This window comes from Uloborus diversus, chromosome 9 (assembly GCF_026930045.1).
Source record: "Uloborus diversus isolate 005 chromosome 9, Udiv.v.3.1, whole genome shotgun sequence".
Lineage (NCBI taxonomy): Eukaryota > Metazoa > Arthropoda > Arachnida > Araneae > Uloboridae > Uloborus > Uloborus diversus.
Window position 1 is genome coordinate 41,715,732 of NC_072739.1, and position 27,137 is coordinate 41,742,868.

At 33.6% G+C, this 27,137-nt stretch overlaps 1 protein-coding gene across 1 annotated transcript in view; it reads right to left on the reverse strand.

The window, feature by feature from the left end:
* The window catches only part of LOC129230173 (DENN domain-containing protein 1A-like), a 101,602-nt gene that overhangs the window by 61,334 nt on the left and 13,131 nt on the right, over positions 1-27,137 (reverse strand). The window contains exons 4-6 of the mRNA XM_054864575.1: positions 25,121-25,170; positions 21,684-21,791; positions 16,107-16,176 (exon numbers count right to left, since the gene is read on the reverse strand). Coding sequence (XP_054720550.1) covers positions 16,107-16,176; positions 21,684-21,791; positions 25,121-25,170 — 228 coding nt within the window. The remainder of the gene's footprint in view (positions 1-16,106; positions 16,177-21,683; positions 21,792-25,120; positions 25,171-27,137) is intronic.

Consider the following 27,137-nt stretch of genomic DNA (forward strand, 5'->3'; position numbering starts at 1 on the left):
AGGCTGCAATGAAATTGTTGAAAAGATATCAGATAGAAATGTCCAGACGAATATCTTTTTCATAGTCAACATTTAGATATTTAAGAAAAGAATCAAATGAAATAGATCAAATGGTATACTTCGCAACAGATTAAAATTCTAGGGTAGCACTATTGCACAAATTTGTTGCATAATAATTTTGCATTTGTTTGCCAAAATCATTTGAAGCTTAATTAGGCTCTCAATGATTGGAGTTTTGATACTTGAGATTTTGGCATTCAAGAAATTATTGACCATTTGGCAAGATCAGCAACACCAAAAGAAAATTTAGGGTCCAGACTATATTGTTCTTGTGAGTATATTATTGACCTTGCAATTACTGGACTATAATGCTGTAAATAATGTGAATGAGAGCAACAAGTTCGCAGTGGTGATAGTCCCCTAATGTAATATAAATTATACTTCAACATAATATCGGTATGTGTCGACTATAACAGTACCCACATTTTCTGCATTCCGCAAAGCATCGAACTGCTTAATGGCAGTGAGTTAGAGATGAGCCAGGCTAACTTGAAACAGTTCTCAGATGCGAGCAAATAGAAATATATTCATTCTTCAATCTCCATACAATTACAACAAACATAGATATCGGAGAACAGTTGGTACTAAAGAGAGCAAGAATAGTTTCGTTTCATGACTGCACTCCTTCGCTATGGAAGAGCTTTCAAAATGACACCCATCACTTTATCTCATCGTGGCTCAGTGCCCGCACATCTCGAAAGCGAACAATATCTGTTCGGCTGGGGCGTAACTGAAGAGTCAGTAGAAAGTAGAGACAATATGACACAACACCTTGTAATGCTTAAAAGGCTGTTGAAAAAAAAAGTCATGAAATGTCTTTCTTCTAATGTATGATTGAAAGGGCGACTGCAGACAAAATTGTAACGACTTTGGATTAAGTATTGTATGCAGTCTTGGGAAATATCCTAGTTTAGATACATTTAATGATAAAATTTAGGGTTGGTTGCATTTGAAGGCTCTTTTGAGCTTTTTTTTTTTTTTTGCTAGTCTAGGGTGAAGTGAACATCTATTTTTTGTTTATTCCAAGCTTGAGAATCATCGTAATAGGTTTTGTACTTGCTTTACAGCATGAACGAGAATAAAGACATTCTAACCAAAAAACAATTTCAGAGAATACAAATGTATGAAAAAAGATGTTGGAAAATATTCATTATGGCAGCATTTTTGGGAAATTTTTGATTCACAGTCAAATTTAAAATTGGAGTACAATTCATGCATTTCAAAATGCAAAAAGGTCATCCTGAAGCAGCAAATTTACTCGGCATGTTTAAGTTGTACCAGTTCATATGCTTTTATACCTCTTGAAACATTTTCAGATACCAACAAAACAAGTATCTTAAAAACATGTGTAAAATTGTGCAACCACAATCCTTTTGATGTAGTTCAATGCTAAGGACTTCTCAATTTAGCACAGAATTTGATAACTATAGGAGCTATACTAGGAAAAGTAAATGTCAAAGATATCATATCATTGTAGAACAATATCTAAACATGTGCGCTTGCTAGCAGAAGATTGTAGAAAGAACATTTTGTATAAAACAAACAAAATTTAACAGGACATTGGATGTTCATTAACAACCGATATGTGGACAGAGTCATACCGCAAATGTCATACATTTTTATCATATGTCATTTTGTTGCTAATAGCTTTAAACTCAAAGCCTTGGTTTTATCTATGTGTAGTTTCCCAAACATTCCAAAACTAGTGCTAACAATGTGTGACAGATCTGTACATCATTAAATAGCAACAGTTCTGATTAAGATTTTGCTTTTCTGTAAACTATGAGCGAGTATTTTAAAAGGTTTAGCAGCAAAAGATCTTTGGCTCAACAGTAAGGAAAGCAGCAACTTTAACAGTCAGCAACCCCCCAGGAATACAGCTATCTCAAATGTCTCCACTTCAAGGTCCTATAAAACATTTGAAATTTGTCTACATAACATCTACTCCAAATCCTTCTGGGCGAAAGGCACTTGGGTCCAATTTTGAGGAATGCCTTACAACCTAAGCACACTTAACACTTTAAAGCTCAGGAAATCGAAAATCGTGCTGCAGCCAGGGAATTTCAAGAGTGTTAGATTTTTAATTTGAACTTTCACAAAAAGTGAAAGAATCATTTAATTTAAAAAAAAAAGAATCATTAAAAATACGTTTTTGCATCATGCAGAATCAATCCTTTTTTGATGTAAACATTGCATCACGTTGTAACATCATTCGTGCGATAGGTCGCGATAACTCAGTCAAATTAATGACTTTTGGGTGAACCGAGTCCAGGGCTGTAAAAAAGTCGGCTTTTTTAAAAAAAAGCCAGACCGGCCGGCTTTTATTAAAAAAGCCGGCTTTATTTGGCCTTTTTTAAAAAAAGCCGGTCTTTTTTGGCTTTTTTGCATTACATACTTTACTACTTATACTAATGCCCTCCTTACATTTTAATAGGATAACCAATGTTAATTCAAGTAATAAAGCAATGCTTATGCTGAAAATATGGTGATAAAAAGAATATACAAACAAAAACTGCAAATGATTTCAAATGTCTGAGAGAATCCTTACGCTTTTGTTGCTTACTCTTCCACCTTCAGCATGGAAAAGTGCTTCCATATTGTCGCCTCAGAGCAACAGTAAGACATCTAATCCCAGAAATAACAATATGATATCCTACTGTTGCTCAGAGACGACAATATGACTTTAAACATGTTTATCTTTGATTACAATACAAGAAAGTATGTAGTATAGTGACTCAGAACAAACTGGGAAAATTTAAACTTAAAAAAAATCAGTTTTCTTAGGAAGACAGTGAAAAAAAAAAAAAAAAATGCTTCATTGAAATGTGATAAAAATTTCTCATTTTTTGTCAAATTGTTTCTTTTGAATGATTGTGTTACAGCTTAAAACAACATCTGCATAGTATTTTTTGTGTGTACAGTATTTATTTTTTTAAAGACTATTCTATGTTTTAAAAAAAACATATACTACAAAATAATCAAATGGCACCCTTCTGAATTTAGCAAAAAACCAAGATTAGTAGAAGAAAAGAACTGATGCTTGAAATATTACTAATTTATTAGCTTCAAAATTAAGTGCTATCATATATTAGCTGAATAATTCCAGGACTTCATATCAAAAGCGCGCCTGGGGGAAGGGAGCAGATACAGGTCAGCTGATCTTAAAAACAGGTCACTGCTAAAATGCAGAACTCTTACTTTTTTATATTCTAAAGTTTGAAAAATAATTTATTTCAAATGAATTTAATTATTTTATTTCCAAGTAGATAAATAGTAAATAAAATACATCATTGCTGAATTACTTGCTTTGAATTTGAATGAAATGTTATAAAATGGAAAAAGACACCTTCCCTTTACTTAAACTCTGCTGAAAAGATAAACATTGGAATTGCATTCAGAGGTATGTCAATTGGACAAAGAAACCCATTCTGCACTATTTGTAAGGTGATAAGGAGGGTCATGACCAGTATTCTTTAGTGGTTTCAAGGCAATTCTAGAAACTTACAATTACTCAGAATTCAGCAGAGGCTAGTCAGAAAGAAAGAGTGGATATCAATGGGAATGATCCTCTAGTTTGAGTGACAGGAGCAGTGACATACAAAAGTATTAAAGGTGCAACTAAAGATAAAAACAGGTGGCAGAGTATTATTATCCTGAAAGAATGTTCCTTCCTTGTTCCAGAATTGGGGAGCTGGTGAATGAGCAATAGTCAATGACAATCCTAGTTGAGTAGGAGGGGGGGAGGGGAGGAGAGAAAGATTGCAGAAATAGAGTGAGGAAGGTACTGCTGCATTTTATTCACTTTTGTGTTCAAAATCAACAGGGTTCTGGTTTCTCATCAAACAGGCAAGAACAGAACCATTTCACAAATAAAAGGGGAAGAAGGGTACCTTTCAGGAATGGAAGGGCAGACAGGTCATCCTCCCATCCAAGTCTGGGGGAATAAAAAATTTATCTGACAACTATTGGTTACTGATCTAGTTCCAATAACCAATAAAATAGCACCTCTTAAAAGAATGGAATTGCAGATTGAAAATGGTATCACAATTCTTTTCTGCTTTAAAACCATTTTGAACCTTTGAGTAGCTCAGTTCAAATTTTTAGTGATCACTATTATTTTCCCAAGTTATAATGGCTTCAGGATGTGGGAGAAAACAAGCTTCAGAATGGAATGAGTTTACTGAATTTGGCACAAAAGTGAAGTGCAAACATTGCGAAACTGTTGTTAGCAAAAGAGCTGTAAGAATAAAAGAACATTTAAAAAAGTGCAAAAGGAATATTGCCTCTAGGACTATTGAAGAAACTGATATTGCAGAGATTGAGCCTCCTACTAAAGTGCCCAGAGTTGAAGAGTGCAATAATGACTGTGCAGAAGTTCCTTCTTCAAGCAAAGAACAAAAGCAGAAATCCATATTTTCTTACGGTGTAGTTACAACAGCATCTCAGAAACAAAATTTGGATAAATCTGTTGCTAGATTTTTTTATGCAAACAACATAGCTTTCAATGTTTCAAGCAATGTAGAATTTAAAAAAATGGTTGAAGATTTAAGACCTGGTTACGTTCCTCCTAACAGGCATCAACTTTCGGGGAAATTACTTGATGAAGCTTGCGATGATATTGAAAACTGCTTAAAGAAAGAACTTGTCGATGAAGCAGCTCTAACTTTAATCCTTGATGGATGGTCAAGTGTAAAAAAATGACCCAATTTTTGCCTGCAGTATTCATACCGGAGTTAAATCTTACCTTTTCAAGGCTATGGACTGTGGTTCGGAAAAGAAAACAGCAGAGTTTTGTGCTAATTTTGCGAAGGAAACACTAGAGGAAGTCGAGATCAAGTATAATAAGAAAGTGTTCGCTATTTGTACAGATAATGAAAATAAGATGACTGCTATGGGAAATCAAATTCAGGAAACTCACCAGTCACTTTTGATTTATGGATGCTCAGCACACATGCTAAATCTTTGTGTTAAAGACATCATACCAAATAGTTTAATTAAACATGTCTTAGAAGTGCAAAAATATTTCAGGAATAAGCACAATGCTCATGGGTGGCTAAAGGAGAAAAATGGCTTAATGATTCAGATACCCAATGACACTAGATGGAATTCACAAGATGAATGTCTAAGAACTTTCATCATTAATTTTCACAAGTATAATGAAATCAGATTAGAGCACTTGGATGAGTTTGATCAGCAGATTGGAAGTATACTGACAAATGTTGGTATCTATACTCAAGTTGTTTACCTACGTAAGCAGCTTGAAATTATTTCAAAAGCAATCAATGAACTTCAAAGCGACAACGCTACTTTGTCGAAAGCAGTGGAGACATGGTTGAATGTTATAGGAGACTCATCTTTAGAAAGCCATGAAGCAAAAATTAGAAAAAGATTTAATCAACACATTGAGCCGTTTCATCTGCTAGCTCACATGACAGATCCCAAATACTTTGGCAAGCGATTGACAAATCTACAGGAAAATGAAGCGGAAATGTGGCTTGCAGAAAAGTACCCTCAATTTCTACCCGGTGTACTAAAATTCAAGATAAAAGATTCCGAAACCTATTCACCATTACTTTTTTCTGAAAACGTTATCGAACAATTTCCAGCAAGAAAATGGTGGAATTTAGTAAAAATCAAGGCTTCAAAAACCAAGAGTTCAATATCTGATGATTTTTGTGATTTTTTTATAAAATTACATAGTTGTCCTCCATCTTCTGCATCCATTGAGAGGATTTTCTCAAATTATGGCTTTATTTGGAGCAAAGTCAAAAACAGCTTAGGTGCAGAAAAAGCCGAAAAATTAGTGAAAGTGTACCGATATTTAAAGGCTCAACCAAATGATTGGTAATTTATTTAATACAGCAGCAGTCGTATGTGATCTTTTATATACATAGTGAAACATTCCTTTATAATAATTTAAATTGTATCAAAAAGGATCATGTCCCTAATAAATAAGTTTTTTTTTCTCTATTTTTGTGATGTAGCAAAATTTTAATGTGTTGGTGGTTTACTGTTTGGGTGATTAAACAAAAGCAGAAAAAAAGGTAAGAGTATACTGTTATTTAAAAACTGAACCAAATGACTGGTACTAAAAGCAGCAGTGTTTTGTGATCTTTTGAATACTTGAACTGAAAATAATTTCTAATCATTTAAATTCCATTCAATAATTTCATAATATAGAGCAATAGTTTGTTTTGTTATGTTTTTTTTTTTGTACTGCACATTGTTATCTAACTGTCAAATTTTTAACCATTTTATTAAAAGAGTAGTAATTGCATTAATGATATATAATTTTCATTTTGATTAAATCACACTAAAAATACCAAAAAGTATTTTTTCTAAAAAAGCCGGCTTTTTTAATAAAAGCCGGCCTTTTTAAAGTGGTTTAAACCAAAAAAAGCCGGCCGGCTTTTTTTGGCCCGGCTAAAATCCGACAGCCCTGACCGAGTCACCAGTTCATTGTATCTTATAACCGCAAGAGTTTTTTTTAGATTGAGTTACTTTTTGATTGGCAACACATCTTTAACTTTCTTGCATTGGCAACACATCTCGTGTTTTGCATATTCTTAATTCGAAAGCCATGTGAAGACTTTAAATACTTTGAGCGATCTTTTTCGCTCTCTCTCTCACCTCTCGTAGCCGTTATGTGTTGCATGTTGTAATTTGTCGTAATTTGTGATGTCTGCCAGTGCTCTTTACACCTGGCAGGTCGCGTTCGTCTACAAGGTGATGTTAATTTAAAAGTTCTAAAATGCCTTTAGGCTTATTTTGTATGTACGAAGATGCCTTATATTCCATGGAACCAGCATGCTCGTAAATTGAACTTTGTTTCGTTGTATCATAGCGGCTGATATATTTATTTTTCAAAATGTTTTTTAAATATTAATAAGGACAACTTCAGCAATCTCTAAAGATAATAAATACAGATTTTCCTTAAGGAAAACAGCTCCTCGTGTTTTTTTATTTTCTTCAACTTCAGGCTGAGGACATGTTATGCAGGTTCACTTCTACTAGCGGTGTAGTCATTCTAATTCCACTACACTTAATGCTCACAAGTGGTTATGGGCCCAGGTCACCTGGACTTTGCAATTCCTGGCCATAACCTGAAGAACTTGGAGAATTTAAATTTTTATGCTCTAAAGAATTTTTGAACATCGTGAATTTTTGAAAGTATGGAAGTCCCTACAATACCTTTACTAAATGCCAATAATTGGAATATCTGGAAGAGAAACATACAAGTTATCCTGCGTCACTCGGGAAGCTGGGAATTCATCGAAGCTGACGAAAAAGATGAAAGAGAAAAGAAATTTGAAGAAGAAATATTGACGTTCCGAGATAAAGCAGAAATAAATCCAAGAAGAACTCGAGCTTATACTACAATTTATCAGTTCCTGTCAGAAGAATTCAAGCCTCTCATCGAATGCACTACTGAAGGAAAGATAGCTTGGGAAATCTTGTGCAAGTATTTTGAACACGACATCCGTGCAAGATTGATATCCCTGTTGGATAAATTTTTTCAGGTCAAGTTTCAAGAAGGTGAAACCGTTGGTCTTTTCATCTGCCGAGTGAAAGCAGCTGCGTCCCAATTAAAAGAAGTTGGCCATGCGATGTCTGACCTTTACAAAGGTTTCCAGTATATCCGGAGCTTACCTGCTGAATTCACACCCATAGTACAGCAAATCTACCGATGGTCTGACGTGGACTTTACTCCATTAAAAATAGAACAAGAACTGTTGCTCGAAGCAAATAGGATTTCTGAAATGAACATTCCACTACAGACACCTGCTGTTTATGTGACCAACGTTCCTAATTCGCTACCTGCTGGTAAGCTCCATCCTTGTAAAAGTAGTTGTAAACCTGTGTCAAATTTTAGTAAAAATAGATTTAAAGGGAAATGTAATTTTTGTGGGATTTTTGGGCATAAAAAGGTTGATTGTTTTAAATTTAAGACAAAGTTAAATTCTAAAAGTTTATCTCAAGGGTCTTCTAATTCTCAACATAATGTGAGTGAAATTAATGAGTCAGAAGCTTTGAATATTACTTCGTCTGATTCAGATATAACGTGGATTGCAGATTCTGGAGCTACGTCACATGTCACTAAAAATAAAAGTCTTTTCTCTGATTTTAGGCCGGTTAATAACTTTAAAATGTCTATGGCTGTTGACAGTAAACAAAGCAATATTTTAGGGGTTGGTACAATTCAATTGTTGGTCAAAATTAATGGTAGACATAGGAAAATTATCTTGAAAGATGTTTTGTACAATCCTGAAATCTGTCGTAATTTATTGTCATTATCTAAATTGGAACAGGAAGGTAACAATTTTATTGGTCATAATACCATTCTTAAAGTTTATGATAAAAATTGGAATCAATTATTTTATGCAAAGCTTAGAAATGACATAAATTTATATTTCTTTAAGCCTAATAGATATTTGTATTTGAAAAATAGTGAATATTGTAATAATTCTGAGCCTGTTTGTAACATTTCTGAAAAAAATGGCAAAATTTCACCTGAAGATTTATGGCACAAGAGATTGTCATATTAATTATGAATATATTTCTAGAACTAGCAAAAACAATAGTGTTAGAGGTCTTCCTGAATTAAATAAAAATGTTTATTGTGAAATTTATAAATATACTAAAGCTAGGAGTATTTCTTTTAAATCGATTGGGGCCGTGAGATCTTCTAAACCTTTAGAGCTTATACACATGGATGTAGGTGAAGTTCCAAATTTAACTTTGAGGGGAGAGAAATATTATTTATCCATTATGGACGATTTTTCAAAACGCGTTGCTGTATACCCTATGAAATTGAAGTCGGATGTTTTCAATATTTTTGTAAGATTTTTAAATCGTAATGAAAGGCTTTTAGGGAGGAAAATTAAATCAATTCGTACAGATGGGGGGAAAGAATTTTGCAATCAAAATTTTGGAATTTTCTTGAATAACCGTGGCATTAGGCATGAGAAAACTAATCCCTACACACTGATGATGAATGGCATAATTGAACGATATAACCAGACATTAATGGGGGGAGTTAGAGCACTTTTAAAAGAGAGCAACTTACCTTCGAAATTCTGGGGGGAAGCTGCATTTTGTTTTTCTTATGTTTTGAATAGGTCTTGTCATGGGAGCAATCATACCCCGTTTGAACTGTTTTTCAATAAAAAGCCTAACGTGAAACATCTCAGAACTTTTGGCTGTTTAACTTTTGTAAATGTTCCAAACCAGAAAAGAAAGAAATTGGACGATAAATCTAAACCAGGAATTTTGTTAGGTTACGCTCAAAATACTAGAGGTTATCGTGTCTGGCTGGAAGACGAGCAAAGAATCATAGAAACATGTAATGTCAGTTTTGATGAGGGAACTAAAGGGGCAGATGTTGTACTAGGTTCTGGATCAAGTAGTCCAAGGGTAATCAAATACTTACCTGACAATTTTGATGATGAATATCCTGTAACTTCAAATCGTGGAGTGGATGAGCTTTCCAGTGACAGTCCTACTGAAGAATTAAAACCTTGTTCTGAAATTAATTGGTTGTGTCAAGCTGTTCCTAGACCATCAGGTGATAGAACTGATATTTACTATAGGATTGAAGGTTTAAATATTCGCTTACGTTCTTTAAATGAAATAATTAAGTATTGTAATGATAACAAAATTGAATTTGATGAATCGTATTTTGACTTTTCGGGCAAAAATTTAAAAGAGGGAAAGGCAATTGAAATTTTAGAGGAAAATCTTGCTGAAATTAAACTTCCATTAAATTTTAAAGAAGCCATTAATTCTAGGGAATCTAAACATTGGGTTAACGCGATGGATTAGGAAATACAAACCATATATAATCGCGGTATATGGGAGTTAGTGGATCCACCGGAACATAGTAAAATTTTGGGAAATCGGTGAGTATATACTGTAAAAGAAGATCAGCAAGGGAATATTGTGAAATACTGTGCTCGGTTATGTGCCCAAGGTTATTTTCAGGAAGCTGGAGAATCTTTTCAAGAAGTTTTTAGCCCAGTCGTTGACTTTTCTATAATCAGATTGTTTTTTTTTTTTTTGTATGTCTTTTTAAGTGGTGTCATCTGCATGTAGACATTAATAATGCTTATTTGTATGCTGATTTGGATACTAATGTATATATGAAACAACCTAGTGGATATGTACAAGAGCCTGGTAAAGTTTGTTTGTTAAAGAAAGCTTTGTACCGTTTACACCAAAGTGGTAGGATGTGGTGTTATCAACTTCATGAAACACTTTTGAAATTGAACTTTTCTAGTTTAGATTGGTGTAATTGTTGTTACATATATAAAAATAAGGTTATTCTTCTTTTTTATGTTGATGATATCATACTTTTTGTCAAACTAAAATCTGATTTGAATGAAATTGTAAATTTTTTAAGAAATCATTTTGAGTTAAAAATTTTGGGTGAAATAAGAAAACTTCTGGGAGTTGAATTTGAAAACATTGATGGTAATTGGTATATTCATCAGACAATGTATATTAATAAAATTGTCGAGTTGTATTCTAGTTATAATATTCCAATTAGTAATGTTCCTATTTCGGTTTGGGTGGTTTATTCAAAAATTGATTCGCCTACTAGTAAGTTAGAAATAGATAAATGTAATTCTTTACCATATCGAAATTTAATTGGCTGTTTATCCTTTTTGGCTAGTAGAACTTGCCCCGACATAACATATGCTTTGAGTATATTTTCTCAATTTCAATCTAATTATGGTGAAAAACATTGACATGGTTTACTTCGTCTTCTTGGTTATGTTTTGTATACAAAAAATCTTAAATTGAAGTTATCAAATATTTCAAATTTAAATATTAAATGTTATTCTGATTCAGATTGGGCAGCTAGTAGAGATGATAGGGTTTCAATGGGAGGTTACATCATTTTGCTAGATAATACACCTATCATGTGGAAAACATTTAAGCATAATGTATTGCTCTTTCCACCATGGAAGCCGAATATGTCACTTTAACAGAGGCTGCTAAAGAATTTGTCTGAATCAGGAGAATTTTAAAAAATGAAAATTTGAATTTAGTTTTGAAAAACTGTGAAATATTTTGTGACAACATTGCTGCAATAGATTTTTCCAAAAGTTCTATACAAAATCAAAGAAGTAAACATATTGATATCAAGTATCATTTTTTGAGAAATTTAGTAAATGAAAAATTGTTTAAATTAATGTATGTGAGTTCTAAATTAAATTTAGCTGATGCTTTGACAAAACCTTATACCAAATATCAACTTGGACATTTTTGTGACATTATTTTTGGGGGGAAAAATATATGAACTAAGTTTGAACTTTTGAACTTTTTGGGTGTGTAAAATTTTTTGTAAAATTCAATTGACTTTGTCAATTTGAATTTATTGTGAAATTTTCTTATTGTTGTGCATGTTGCAAAAATGGGGTCGCTTGTTAGATTTTTAATTTAAACTTTCACAAAAAGTGAAAGAATTAAAAAAAAAAGAATCATTAAAAATACGTTTTTGCATCATGCAGAATCGATCCTTTTTCGATGTAAACATTGCATCACGTTGTGACATCATTCGTGCGATAGGTCGCGATAACTCAGTCAAATGAATGAACTTTTGGGTGAACCGAGTCACCAGTTCATTGTATGTTATAACCGCGAGAGGTTTTTTTTAGATTGAGTTACTTTTTGATTGGCAACACATCTTTAACTTTCTTGAATTGGCAACACATCTTGTGTTTTGCATATTCTTAATTCGAAAGCCATGTGAAGACTTTAAATACTTTGAGGGATCTTTTTCGCTCTCTCTCTCACCTCTTGTAGCCGTTATGTGTTGCATGTTGTAATTTGTCGTAATTTGTAATGTCTGTCAGTGCTCTTTACACCTGGCAGTCTACAAGGTGATGTTAATTTAAAAGTTCTAAAATGCCTTTAGGCTTATTTTGTATGTACGAAGATGCCTTATATTCCATGGAACCAGCATGCTCGTAAATTGAACTTTGTTTCGTTGTATCATAGCGGCTGATATATTTATTTTTCAAAATGTTTTTTAAATATTAATAAGGACAACTTCAGCAATCTCTAAAGATAATAAATACAGATTTTCCTTAAGGAAAACAGCTCCTCGTGTTTTTTTATTTTCTTCAACTTCAGGCTGAGGACATGTTATGCAGGTTCACTTCTACTAGCGGTGTAGTCATTCTAATTCCACTACACTTAATGCTCACAAAGAGGATGCAAGGGGCATCCCACGATGGAAGTCTGAGCAGGTCGAGTTAGAAAAAATGCTCAAGACAAAGAGGTCTCGGAGGAGGGGGTTGTAGCTTGGCCTGCGTTGGAGTACAATCTGGAGATATGGACTTTGGAGTAACGGGAGAGAGGCATGCGGTGACCACGATGAGGATCTGGATGCAAGCCAAATTCATTGCCTCAAGCATGGAGATCACCAACTTTGTCGGGGGCCCCAATTGGTGCTTCCGCTTCAAGCAACGAAAGAGACTGTCTGTCAGGCCCAAAACCACTGTTGGCCAGAAGCTTCCTTCCGATTGGAAGGATAAAAAGGAAGCCTTTTTGACCTATACTGAAAAGAAAATCACCGAGATGAAATTGTGTGTGTGTGGGGGGGGGGGGGGGGGCAGGTTATCAATATAGATGAAGTGCCCGTTAGTTTTAACTGCCCTTCAAGCAGAACTGTGCACGGCACAGGGGATAAGACTGCTTCTGTCCCGACCATAGGAAATGAAAGATCGTCACTTACCTGTGTACTCAGCTGCATTGCTAATGGGCAAGGGCGCCCATATAGGGGGGGCAGGGGTCTCAAGCCCCCCTTATAAATTAGAACTTCCTTGTTTTTAGTACTTTTTTCTTTGCAAAAATGTAAAAACATTTCTTTTCCAGCCATTAATGAATATTTTATTAAAAATGTCAAACTTTAATAACTCTAATCTGCACTGAAATCGGTGTCTATGGGGAAAATATCCTGCTAAACAATGAGGAAAATATCTGAGGCCCCCCCCTTAAAATTTTGCATATGACAAAAAATTTTATGCACTAAATAATATAAAGAAGTAAATAGTATAGGAAGTAATCCCATTCCTTCATTTATTAATTTCTCTTTACAACTGCATGTTAGAAAATAGATATCAATGCCACTCAAAAACACAATGGATAATGGACAATATAGCTAACACTAAAGAGTGCCAGAAATAGTCAAGTATCAAAAACTTGATCCATTAAAATTTGTTAACAGTAATCATTTTCATTGCAAAACAAGTTGTCTTAAAAATAAATCATATGATACACCTTATGTATTGTTCATGTTCAGTCAAAAGAAAAATTTTATATATGACTACTAGCATTGTTTACATTAAGTACAGTGGAGCGCCACAAATCCGCCAACATCCGAAATCCGCGTCGATTTTTCCCGAAACTTAATTTTGCCGAAAAATAATTTTTGTGAACACAAAACTGCTATTTTGTTGCCAATATGCCGCAAATAAATTTCGTCACATTACGCTCTCAATCACTGAATAAAAAGATGATCCCAACGCAAAAACAGTAGCTAGCAAAATAGTTTGTTACTTTACATTTGGCGCAATGACTGAGAGATATAAGCTCTAAGTCTCTCCTCTCCGATACATGTTTTATTAGGCTGGTTCCAAAGCACTAGTTTTCGGCTTAAAAATATAGTGTTCTCAAACATATTGTGGTGAAAAAAAATATTATGCTTTTTGGAGTGTTCTATAGTCAGAACTTGGGGAAATTTAAAAATTATTCTACATCATAGCAAAATTCAGGGTATCGATTACTCAACTCTTATACTATTATCCATGCGACTTTTACAAATTCAGCACGTTCTTCAGCGACATAGTTTAAAATTGTGACAGGTTCTGTATAATTTAAGATGTTGCTTAGCAAACGTTGTGCTGAGGATTCCATTTGTTCTAATGTAAACGTAAACATGTTGCGCTGACGATTTTGCAGAAAGTCGAAATAATTTAAAAAATGGACCAAGGCGCAATGCCTAAACATATTGCAAATTCATACGGCATTGCCGTCAGAACAGTTTCCGATATTCGCAAAAATAAGGAAAAAAACACTAAATTTCTACCTGAAAAGTGACAGCAATGTGGGAATTAGAGATAGAAAATCTTTGCATGAAACGAAATCAAAGGATTTGGATGCCGTTGTATATGAGTGGTTCTGGCAACGGCGTGCAAATGGTATACCAATTTCCGGACCGCTTTTGCGAGCAAAAGCTAAGCAATTTCACAATGAATTAAAAGTTGAAGAAGCCTGCAAATTTTCTTCAGGTTGGCTACAGCGCTTCAAAAAAAGGCATGGAATACAGAACATGAAGGCATTGAGGGAGAAGCTGCCAGCTGATAAAGAAGCTGCAGAGGAGTTCGTGGATGAGTTTATGTTGAAGATCATCGATGAAAATTTATCAGCAGACCAGATTTTCAACATGGATGAAACTGGATTCTTTTGGAGGTGTCTTCCCTGAACAACCTATTTGACTGTTGAAGAAGCTGCCCCATCAAGTGTCAAGGAGGCTAAGGAAAGAATCACTGCGTTGCTCTGTAGCAATGCTGCAGGCATATTGAAGTGTAAGCCTCTGGTTGTGGGGAAGAGTGCCCATCCTCGCTCTTTTCCCATCTCTGGCAAATCATCAGTCGAAGCAATAAAAAAATTTCCTGTTATTTATCGCAACAATACTAAACCTTGGGTGACCAAAGACATAACAAAAGACTGATTCTTCAATCATTTTGCCAAAGAAGCTAGGAGGCAGTGCAGTAATGTTGACCTGCCTTCAGATTGCAAGATTATCTTATTACTGGACAATTGTGCAGCCCATCCAAGTGCCGATGTTTTAAAGACGGGAAACGTTGAAGCTCACTTTCAGCCTCCCAACACCACATCCCTCATCCAGCCCTTAGATCAAGGGATAATTAAGAGTTTCAAGTCCAAATACAAGATTGAGTTCTTAAAAAAATTCTGCAGCTTGACCCCTGCCTTACGTTGAAAGAGTACAACAAACACTTCAACCTAATGGACTGTGTAAACCTACTAGCTGAGTCGTAGGATCAGGTTGCTCAGACAACATTAGTAAATGCATGGCACAAGGTGTGGCCAGCATCTTTATTCATAGAAACTGAATGTGACAATGTGGATTTCAATGGATTCCCCAGTAATCCCCTTGAAGAGAAAGCAGAGAAGCTGCTTTTATATACCAAAACTGAGTGCAACGGGAATCAAGATCTGTGGAACAAAGAAAAGTTTTTAGAGTGGCTGGATAATCCAGATGAGCTGAAAGCTCAGTATCAGCTTACAGATTGTGAAATTGTGCAGTCTGTTCTACAGCCCTCAGAGGAAAGTGAAGATGATGAGGATGAAGGAGAGATGGAATAAAAAAACATCTCATTTCAGAAGGTTTGGAACTATGAGAACAGTATATAGAATTTTTAAAAGAACAAGATGTTGCATCGGATCAAGAACTCCTAATGCTGTACAACATTCAAAAGAAACTTAAGCTTAAACAGTACAACAATTTGAAACAATCCTCAATCTCAGAAATGTTTTCAAAGTGTAAATAGCCAATATCAATTGTAAATATCTATATTAAATAATGTAAATAACTGTAAGTATGTTATTTTTATTTGTTTTTATTTTTTTGAATATAAAGGTACGGCCTCCTTAATGACCTGAAATCCGCACAACCACTTCTCCCAACTTGTGCAGATTTTTGATCATCCACTGTAACTGCTTAAAATTTCGATGATGATGTGACCTAATAAAAAGGTAACCGAGGTGCATAAACAACACTGACACATCTAGGCATATTGAATCTCTCATTTAGGTTTTAGCTGTCCTAAACTTAATGTACAGAGTACATTATGTTAAATGATAAATATTAATATGTCATATTACAAAAAAATTAGTTTTTAAATATTTAGACATTTTTAATAATTGTAAGTTTTTAATATAAGTAAAACATTAGGGAATGCTGGTACATAATAAAATATCGATAATAGATTTATAAAACTATGTTGATAAATCACCTTTTCTTTACTGGATAATTCAGCAACATGATTCAAGGCTTTGTAAAAGACTTCATGCCAAGGTAGGTAACTATAACAAAATAATGCACATAATTACAATTTTTTAAATGTTTTGTCTTTGTATTTCATGAAATTATAAACTAATTTTAAAAACTATAGTGTTAAAATCAGGGCTGTGGAGTCTGAATGATTTTATGGTAAAGGAGTCGGAGTTGTTAGAAAACATGTCGACTCCAGGCTTCTTTTTTTTCTTTAATTTTCAAACTCTCCTTGGATTTTTTAAAAACTAACAACTAATGGGTTTGATTACATATATAAAGGCCTACTAATAAGAAAATAACTGTTATTAGCAACCAGCTGGCTTGGTTGTGTATTGAACTTTCTGTAATAGCTACCTATGCCGTCCCCTAGTTTGCTTGTTTTTTAAACTTTCTTTAACTAACAGCAACTGTCTGCAAACGGTTTTGTTGCTTAACATTTTCTATGTTATCATTTTCAAATAAAAATAACAATATGATTTTTACTTTGATCTCAGTTATAAAATAGCACATAGAGTGCATTCCTTGAACAAGTCGGGACCCGTAGTAAGGAGGAAACTTCTGAGGGTGTTCGGTAAATTCAAATAAGTGTTGGCACGAAAGCGCAATTCTAAAACATCTGATAAAATACATCTGTTTTTTCTTTAAATCTTCTGTACGCTTGGTTCTCACTAAAAAGTATGAAATAAAATAAGTATATGATTTCTTGATTCTTTATTACAACACTCAATAATTGCAGTTCATCTTACGATCTTCACATTAAGGTTAATTCTAAAGCAGCCAGGGGTCCGAATGGTGATTTCAAAAAAATTAGGGCACAATTTTAGAAAAATTTTAGGATATTTTTAGGACAACAAATGTCAAGTTTTGATATCTTAATTGTAATTTATTAGCTTGATTTTTGTAGTGGATGATCAAACATTTCAAATTCAATCTTGAAAACTACAACAGAATGCATTCAATCTTTTATTCTTCAACACATGAAGTAACTCTTCAACACACTATGAGGTAGAAATATTTTATCTTACGATTTGAATCTGGGTTAATCTAAACAGGCAATTTAAAGAAAAATCTTTTAATGAATTTGACTTTATAATAAGTACACAAATAAACATTTTATTACAGAAATCAATTTTTTTTGTCTCCCACCACTTCAGGCATATTGAATGTCTCATACTTCAGATTTACTCACTTCAGATTTCATGAACTTTAAAAATATAATTCTAATCAGTTCTCGGTTCGTCCAATTTTACGGACAAGAAAATGAACAACTGGGCAATCTTTCTGTAAAAATAGTACATATTTTTTGAGCAGGATAGAGAGAAATGATACAAAATATAAGTGTACAAGTGTAAATGGACCTTTCAATGAACTTGCAGTTCTAATATATCTATCAACTTCATACTGGACAGATATAAATTTAAGAAATAATGTTCAATAACTAAATACTGCTCAATTAGTCTGCCACATACAGGCCAAAGACTTAACCTTGTTTCAGCATGTCGTAAAAAGACATGATCAGCCAAAGCTTCATCAAGCAATTCAACTTGCAAAGGAATGAAAATCTTACGTTATGGTAGGTGATAGTTTAAACCATTGATGAATTGTAAAAAAAGCAGCCGAGAACAAAAAACATATTCCTCCGTGACGTTTTTCCTCTGCATAGGTGTCCTTTCTGTTCTGGTGATGTAATAGTTTCCGTTTTTTTGTCTGTTTACTTCGCTTCCTTTCATTTTTCGTTCATTTGTCGTTTGGTTTGCATTGATGAACCATTCATTCTTCCTTTTTACGCACGGATGAAGGGGCTTGCATTTGATAGCCCCGAAGCAGAGGTTTGCCGAGCTGTTAGCTTACTTTTAAATGCTTTTATTTGTACTTTATACATGTTGTGTCATTTTACTCATTGACGAATGTCTAATGCAAAATTATCTATGTACAGGAAAAGTTTTTCAACTCCTATGCACATAGCATTATGCACAATATGCACACAATAAGTTCCTATGTTAACCAGATTAGGGAGTGACATCTCCGCTAACATGATTTAAATATTTTTCATTTCTTTTCAAGGAGGAAAAAAAATCAAAAATATCAAATCTTTAAACTACCAAACTAAACTAACAAATGTGAAAAAGAGTATGCCAAATTCGATGGTTTGTCGTAGAACTCAAAAAAAGGCTGCCTACTGGTTACACCTACTTCAGATGATAGTTTTACTCTTGAAGTGATCTATAACAGTGTTTTTCAACCTTTTTCATGACACGACCCCCCTAGTATCAAAAAATATTTCGCGACCCCCCCCCCCCCCCCGACCTTTTTTATTTTATGTATGTTAAAAATATTTAATCCATACAAAAGTTTTAGGCGTTTGCGTTATTAGGATTCGAATATAAATATATAATTAAGTACGTAAAACAGTACAGGTTCCGAGTGCTACCGACAGATGGCACTGGTAGTCCCCCGCGCGAAAGGTCCACAGGTTTCGAGACGTTTCGTTACGCTTCGAGATGATTCTCGCTAGAATGCGCAGGCCTATAAAAGGGGCGGTCGGCTACGGCAGTTGCAGTTGAGTGCATGAGCGCAAAGCAAGTGAAATCGGAAGCAAGACCGCGATACGTGAAAACGATTCGGAAGTGAAACTACGGTGTTATACGGACTGTGTGTAAGATATCAAACACTTGTTTTACGTATTTATTTGTGTTGTTTGTTTTCATTGAAAATGGATAAATTTCTGAAAAGATCATCAGAACTATCAACGTCTTAGCGGGAGTAGTGGAATAAAGAAAAAACGTCTTTATGACGAGAATTATTTGAAATTTGGGTTTACTGTGATTGACAATAAACCGCAGTGCGTAATTTGCTTTGAAATTTTGTCAAGAGAAAGCATGAAGCCATCGAAGTTGGTACGCCACCTAAACACAAAACATCCTAATGAAAAAAATAAACCCGTGGAATTTTTTGAGCGAAAATTAAAAGCTCTTGAACATCAAAAAACTGCTATAGGACAAATGTCCAACCTAAATGAGAAAGCGTTGCTTGCTAGTTATCGAGTAGCTTTTCGTGTGGCTAAAGCAGGAAAACCTCACACTATCGCCGAAAATTTGATTTTACCAGCGGCTTTAGATATAGCAGAGATTATGTTTGGCAAGCAAGAGATCGAAAAGCTCAAAAGTATACCTCTCTCTGACAATACTATTCAACGCCGGATAAGCAATATGGCGACTGATGTTCGTGATCAAGTCATAGAAAAAATAAAGAAAAGTTCTTTTGTGTCCTTGCAATTTGATGAATCAACGGATATTGCGGGTTGTGCGCAGTTTGTAGCTTTTGTGCGTTTTGAATCCAATGAAAAATTAATTGAAGAAATACTATTTTGCAAGACACTTCCCACAAATACTACAGGTCAATGCTTGCATGACATATTCATTGAAGCTACGCAAGATATGAATATCGATTGGGCACAAAAATGCATTGCTATTTGTAGTGACGGAGCAAAAGCCATGACTGGTGCGAAGAGTGGATTTATTGCTAGACTGAAAGAACAGATGCCAAACGCTTGTTGGATGCACTGCTTTCTCCATCGCCAAGCTCTTGCAGCCAAAACCTTGCCACAAGAATACAGTCAAGTTCTACATATTATTATTAGTATTGTAAATTCTATTAAAGGAAAAGCGTTGCAGACTCGATTGTTTCGACTCATTTGTGATGATATGGGGGCTCTCCACCGAAATTTGCTTTACCATACAGAGGTTAGGTGGTTATCGAAAGGCAAAGTACTGACCAGAGTTATGGAACTTCGCGCTGAACTATTAGTATATTTACAGCAAGCCAAGTCACATTACTCTGAATTCATTTCTGACCCGGAATTCCTTTTGAAACTGGCTTTTCTTTCGGACTTATTTGAGCATTTAAATAACTTGAATAAAAGTCTTCAAGGGCGGGATGAAAATGTCATTACAGCAAAAGACAAACTCCATGCCTTTATCAAAAAAAATTGAATTCTGGTCATCATCTATAAATCAAAACAACTTTGATTCATTTTCGTCGACACAGTCTTTCATTGAAGAAGTCGGAAGCGAGATAAACATCAATTCATATATATCTGGTATGAAAATGGTGTTAGATAATTTGAAGAAAGAATTATGTCATTACTTCTCAGTGCAAGAGATATCGGATAGCACTGGGCAAATATGGATCTTAAATCCGTTTTTAAATGCAGCTATAAATGAGGCGAATTTAGCAACTAAGCTCAAAGAGAATCTGCTAGAATTATCTGCCGATGGGATGTTACAATTGGAATTCAAGTCTGAAAATTTGGATACCTTTTGGTTAAAAAGAAAAACAGAATACCCAGAATTAACAAACGAGGCTTTGAAGTGTTTGATTCCATTTGCTACCTCGTACTTGTGCGAGTTGACATTTTCATCAATGGCCCAAATAAAAAGTAAACTAAGGAATCGCTTAAATTTGGAAAACGATTTAATACTTAATGTTGCAAAAACGGATCCACGATGGGAGAAATTGATTGAACAAAATCAAGCGCAACCTTCACATTAAAATGAACGAGTACTCGAAGATTTTATTTTTTGGTAATGTGTGATATGTGTAGTATGTTAATGTGTAATGTGTATAAATAACATAACGAGTATCATTTTGTAAACTTTTTTCTTAATATATCTACCTTTTTAAAATTTATTGATTTTTTTACTGAGTTCTCGCGACTTTTTTCTTAATATATCTACCTTTTTAAAATTTATTGATTTTTTACTGAGTTCTCGCGACCCCCCCTACAAAGGCTTCGCGACCCCCCCTGGGGGGTCGCGACCCACAGGTTGAAAAACACTGATCTATAAAAATTAAAATATTGAAAATAACTAAATACGTCAAGTAGAAGAAATATATTGTTTTGGCTCTCCAGATAAGTGCCAATTTTCACATTCCTTAGCTCAGCATGGTGCTGACGATATTGTCGAAAGATAAAAAAAAATTGACAGCTAAAGGTTCTTCAAATTGCAATTTTTGAGAACATACCATCTCATTTCTATGCAGTTTTTACAGCACACAAATGTATTTTATAAACAATACATCTACTTCAATTTAGTTATTAAAGTCTTCATCTTTCAACATCAAAGCTGTCAAAAATAAACACATAAGTGAGCTAACTGTTGAATATTTCTAGCCTTACCAGTCATCTACTAGTCATCATTAAAAAAAAAACTCCTTGCCGAAATTTTCACAAAGAAAGCAGAACGATGAGTGAACAGTGAGTAGCGTAAAAACTTCGTAAAAATAGGGAGAGCCGAGGCACATAGTGGGAAGCTAGAGGGGTGAATCAAGGGGCAGAACCAGTTTGCTGGGGGGGGGGGGGGGGGTCTCTATAATTCAAATGGGCCAGGGATCTCTCTCCCCCCGTTCTTAAGCCTTGGCTTCAAGGTTGTCTACCTCTCTATTGAAATGTAGTGTATACTGTTGTGTTTCATCAAAACAAAATCAAAGGGTCAAAATATTTAATAGCAAGTATAATTCAATATAGAAAACTTACCTGAGAAAAACATAACAGGTAGAAGAATGAGAGGCATGCCTGCAGAATCCAAATGTCCACTGACTATCGATATTTGTCAAGACAAACGAAAAATGCTGCACAGCATTGCTGCAAGATTAACAATAACTTAAGAAATACACAAGTAGATCAAAAAGGTACAGATTGTTTTTGAGCTACAAAATTCTTTCATAGTTAATATAAAATATATCCATGGTTTAAAAAATACGATACTCTTCAAACAATTTCAAAGAGCAATTTTTAACTTATAAAACTGCGGTTCGGCATTTTAACCGAAACACTAGTTTTTAACATGACACATTTCAAAAGTTAGTTTGAATTGTGAAAAATCTTATACCATTGAAAATGGTCAAAATCCTACTTTGGTGCAGAGAAAAAGTCAACAAAATATTGCTTTGAACACATTTGATTTAAACCTGGTTTTTGCTTTGGTCGCACTTTTCACAAAATGTTTAAATATCTAAATTACAAAAATAGAGCAATGGAATTTCACCTTTTGAGTCAAATAAAAAATGCATGAGAGAAGAAAGCATCGTAGAATTCAACTTAATCTTTAAATTACTATTGAGCTTATTTATTGGGGGCATTATGTACCCCCAATATATAAATACATTACTATAGGGTTACAGCTTTAAAACAGACTGATTTAAAAATCAAACTTGTGTTTTATCAATAGTAAGTACAATTCTGATTTTTTTTCTTCCAATTAAATAAAAAATGTTATATATTTACAAGGTGGCGACAGAAACTGGGAAAAAAAGTTCCCTGACTTTTCCCTGATTTTCTAGATTAAGTTCACCAAATCTCCCTGATTTACGTTACCAATGGTAATGGTTTCCTTTCTTTGCTTTACTTGAAATCCATTGTATGTTTGTATAAAATGTAGTATTTTAAACGTTTTAAGTTGTGTAAAGTTGATGAACTAAAGATATATTTTAAAAAGACGCTACTTTTTTAACAAAATGGCAAAAAAAAAGGTCAATATTTTTGGAAAAAATAAACTACAAAACAGTATATTAAATTTTCCTACATGGAAAGATACTTTACTTCCAGAAACCACTTAGCATAAGAATTTTAAGACACTATTAAAATCACTCTTAAAAACATATGTGTATTTATGGTAGAACTGAAAAGTAGTTGAAATTATTTTGGACTAAATTTCCAAACACTATAATAATTGTTGCAAGAATAACAAGTAATAGTGAAAGAATAGAAGTAATGTAGTTATTCTTATATAACTAATTGACACATTTATGCAAAACAGATGAAACCTTTTGACATCCATTCATAGGGAGCTTTTCTTTAATCAAGAACATAGGTTTTAATGAATGAATACAGCATTTTAACAATAAAAAATCAAGATATTTACTTAAGTACAAAAGTTAACTCTATTTCAAATGATTTAAGTATGTAACAAAAAAAATCTTAGATTGCTTTTGTATCAAACTTTGAAATGCAAGAAAGAAAAAAAAAAAAAAACAGAAAAAAAATTAATTAATTTCAAAATATATAAAAGAAGAATACAACTTGGTTATAAAATAAAAGAATCATTTAAGTTTGAAGAAAAGAAAACCTTTATAATCTGTGGCGACAGTAAATAGTATAACGGTAAAAAACAAAGTTTTTTTGATTGAAAGTTCAATTTTAGCAATTAAATTTAAAAAACAAAGAAGAAAAAACTTCTAAGCTTTTATTAGCATTCATTCAAAAACCAAAGATTTCTTCTTGAAATCGTGATTATAGTACGTTAATCACTTCGAGACAATGGAATAAAGGCAAAGGAGCTAAGGCATTAATGAAGGCTTCCTCTTTGCCTGTATGGTTGTTTATTTTAACTTGCATTGAAAGAATGAAAGAAAATTTCAAGCTAGGTAAAATAAACAACCTAACAGACACAAAAGCAATCTTAGGAAGTTCATCCTGTGGTTAATAAGTAAGATTCAATATATTGACGCTGAGGAAAAAAGATGCACAAATATGCGGCAGTGTACAATCGCACCTCATTAATTTTACTTTTTTTTTTGAACAGATAATTGGCCGAAAATGCATAGGGAATTAAGATACTTAATTTTGTAAAGCAAAAAAAAATTCTTCAAAAAAATCAATTTTTCCTGATTTTTTTATTTTTTTGAAATTCCCTGATATTTCCCTGACTTTTCCCTGATTAATAAACTTCCCTGATCTCCCTGATCTGTGGCCACCCTGCCATGTTTCCCTGATTTTTTGTTATTTTTTCAAAATTCCCTGATTTTTCCCTGAGTGATAAAGTTCCCTGACTTTTCTTTGATCTCCATAATTTGTGCCACCCTGATTTAACTTCAGTAAAGATATCTTGGCTGCATTTGGAATTTAGTTTCTAACAGAAGATGAAACTTACTGAGGCATTTAGAAAGATATGTGACCGTATTCATTAACTTTCAACTATTTTAGAATTTTGCCACATCACGTCACACCCGAGAGTCCCCTGCTCCTATCACAGTAGTGACTTGGCCAGATTAGGGCAAGATTAATTTTGCCACAGCTTTTCTCGTGACTTCAGTTAATGCTAAATAGCTTTTAAATGAAAAACCCAGTGGCTCAGTGGTAGTGCCTCACTCTTCAAAGCCTCAAACTTGGATTGGGTATGGTCCACTCAGTCTTTCATCCCTTCAGTGGGTGGAAAAAATGAATACCAAGGGTGCTTGAGAACTAAACTATGAGGGTCTCGCGTTCCGTTGATCACCTAACCGGAACATCTCCCTTGAACCCCTGAGCCCTCAATCTTCACAGTTAAATACGAACCAAAAGAAGCTCAAATCTGTGTTCTACTTGATTATTAAAAGATCATAAATAGAGATAAATTGTTGCTCTTATTAAGAAAATGATATTGGATTAAGAAATTAGAGAAATCATAGCGAATGCTTAAAATATCATAACCAATGTTTAAAATACAAAATAGTAATAAAAATTTTAAACACATGTTTTGGAGATGCAAGGAGCTTCTACATCAGTACAAAATTGAGCTTATTTGTAATGAAAATAGTTTCTTATCACCCCAAAACATGTGTGTAATTTTTATTACTGTTTTTGCTTCTAATGGTTGAAATTTTTTAAATATTTTAGCACTGAAGTCAACTTGTTAATTGTTAAATGTCCAATAGTAAATTAAACACAAAAAGAAAAAGTTTAGGTACTTATTATATTACTTGGAAAAAAAGGAAAAATTCTTCTACCCATAATTTTAAGACTGAATGGCTTTGTAAAAATGGGGACTAGGGTTTAGAACACGAATTTCAAAAACTTTTTTAATTTACTAAAAATAGGCAAAGTTAAAAATAGGAAAAAAAAAAAAAGAAGAATACAGAAATTTAAGGCAGTAACATAAAACTCAATTACACAATTTAATGAATGAGATTAAATATGAAATTTACTATACTCACTTGCTGAACTCACAAGGATATGCAAATCCAGGAACAGATTTCAATATCTCCTATAAAATAAAATGAAATTATAACGGTATGAAATTAAATGCATTTAAACAAGAACATTCAGAGCAAAACACATGTTTTTCTTTCTAGTTTGTATATATTTCAGGAGAAAGTTGGTATGTTATTGGTAATTACTGATGGTACAGTTTCAATGAAAGTAATTTTCTATTCATTAGTGGAAACTTTACGAGATGCAGCCTTTTTCTTGTTAGCTTCTTAAGTCACTTCTGGCATAAGAAAAACCTCTTGCAAAATAGAATACTTCACTGCTTTAATTCCAGATATTTAGCTTTTGTTTTTCGGCAATAGAACTGATCTTCTGTTCCGATGACGAGTTCGGAGAAGTCAACGGACATGCCTTCCACCACAGGCGATGAGATTTGAAGAATTGGTCTGAAAGTGCTCTGTTTCAGAAGGAAAATTCAATGAATTGGTTCACGCAGCTGGAAAGTCAATTCATTCACGTGTGGAGTACTTCGGACCAAACGAAGTTTCGTCACGTAAGAAATATCGAGTTAAATAAGAAATACAAACCATTTTAGAAAATAAATAAATAAATAAATAAATAAATAAATAAGAAATACAAACCATTTTAGAAAAAAAAAAAAAAAAAACAATTAAAAATCCTTTATCTTCCTCTAAATAAAGTACCTAATAGTAATTTCAAATTAGCATCAGGAACAGCTATTGCACTGCCAAAGCTGAATCTTAAAACCATCAATGAGAGAATTCACATTAAAAAAAATGTTTAGCAAATAAAAAAAATTTCAAACAGAAAATTTCTAGATTTTTAATGCTAATAATGAGTTATTCAATACTGCAGATAACAATATTAAACGATACATTAGTTTTTTTTTTTTTTTGTCTTCTATGTGAAACTCAATTTTATTGATGATTTTTTAAATCGACTTCTCTATAACATAAAGAGCAATAACTTCGGCCAGAGCAGCAGAATACATTTAACTTGCTAGTTTCAACTCCAAATGAACGTAATATCACTATTCGTCCCTGTTTGCGCATGCGTGATCTTGCCACTCGGCCGTAGTCAGGCAGTTGATGAACGGACGCCTCAGAGAGAGAAGGCATTTATTTCTGACGTGGGCATTGATATGTTTTCCTTTGAAGCCCACATTCCATTACCATTTAAATGTAAATTAGTGTATATAATTTTGTGTTGTGAAGTTTATTAAAGCTCATTAGGAAAAATTTATTGAGTCAAGGTTCATCAACCAAATATTACAGTCCACTAAAATATAATCAATACATAGCCTTCTTTCACCCAGAGCCTTGCTTGCCTTCAAAATTGATTTAATAACGCTCAAAAGAAAACAAGGCGTTTTAAAAACCAAAGTTGGGAAATTTGCTGAATTTCTTCAAAACTTTGTGTCATCAGAAGAGAAAACTGATGACTTAGTAATACTTGGAACTAAACTGGAAGTCATTCGGCAAAAGCTGTCATCAATGAAGTGATTGACGGATATTGTGGTCTTTCTGGATCTATGGATTTAAAAGACAACCTGACCTTAGCGGAAGGCATCGCCGAAGAATTAGAAGAATTGGAGGTAAAATTCAAAATTTTACTTTCTAAATCAAATAGTAATGAAATAAAAAAATGAAAATATTAAAGCGAATGTAAAGATTCCCGATCTTCCATTGCCAACATTCAATGGCAAATATGAAGATTACCAAAACTTTAAAAATCAATTCACTACCATTATTGGTGAAAATAGCTGCATAAATGACTGCTAAAAATTATGTTATTTGAGAGCATCCTTAAAAGCAGATGCTGTACTTATTGAAAGTCCTCAAGATACTTTCGATTCGCTTTTTAAAGCGCTTGATAATCAATATGAAAATAAACGTGCTATTGTTGATGTTCATATAATTAGCCTTATTAATTTTGAAAAAGTTCATAAAAACTCCTACCAATTAAGATTACTTGTTGATAATGTTAAGCGACATCTTCGCT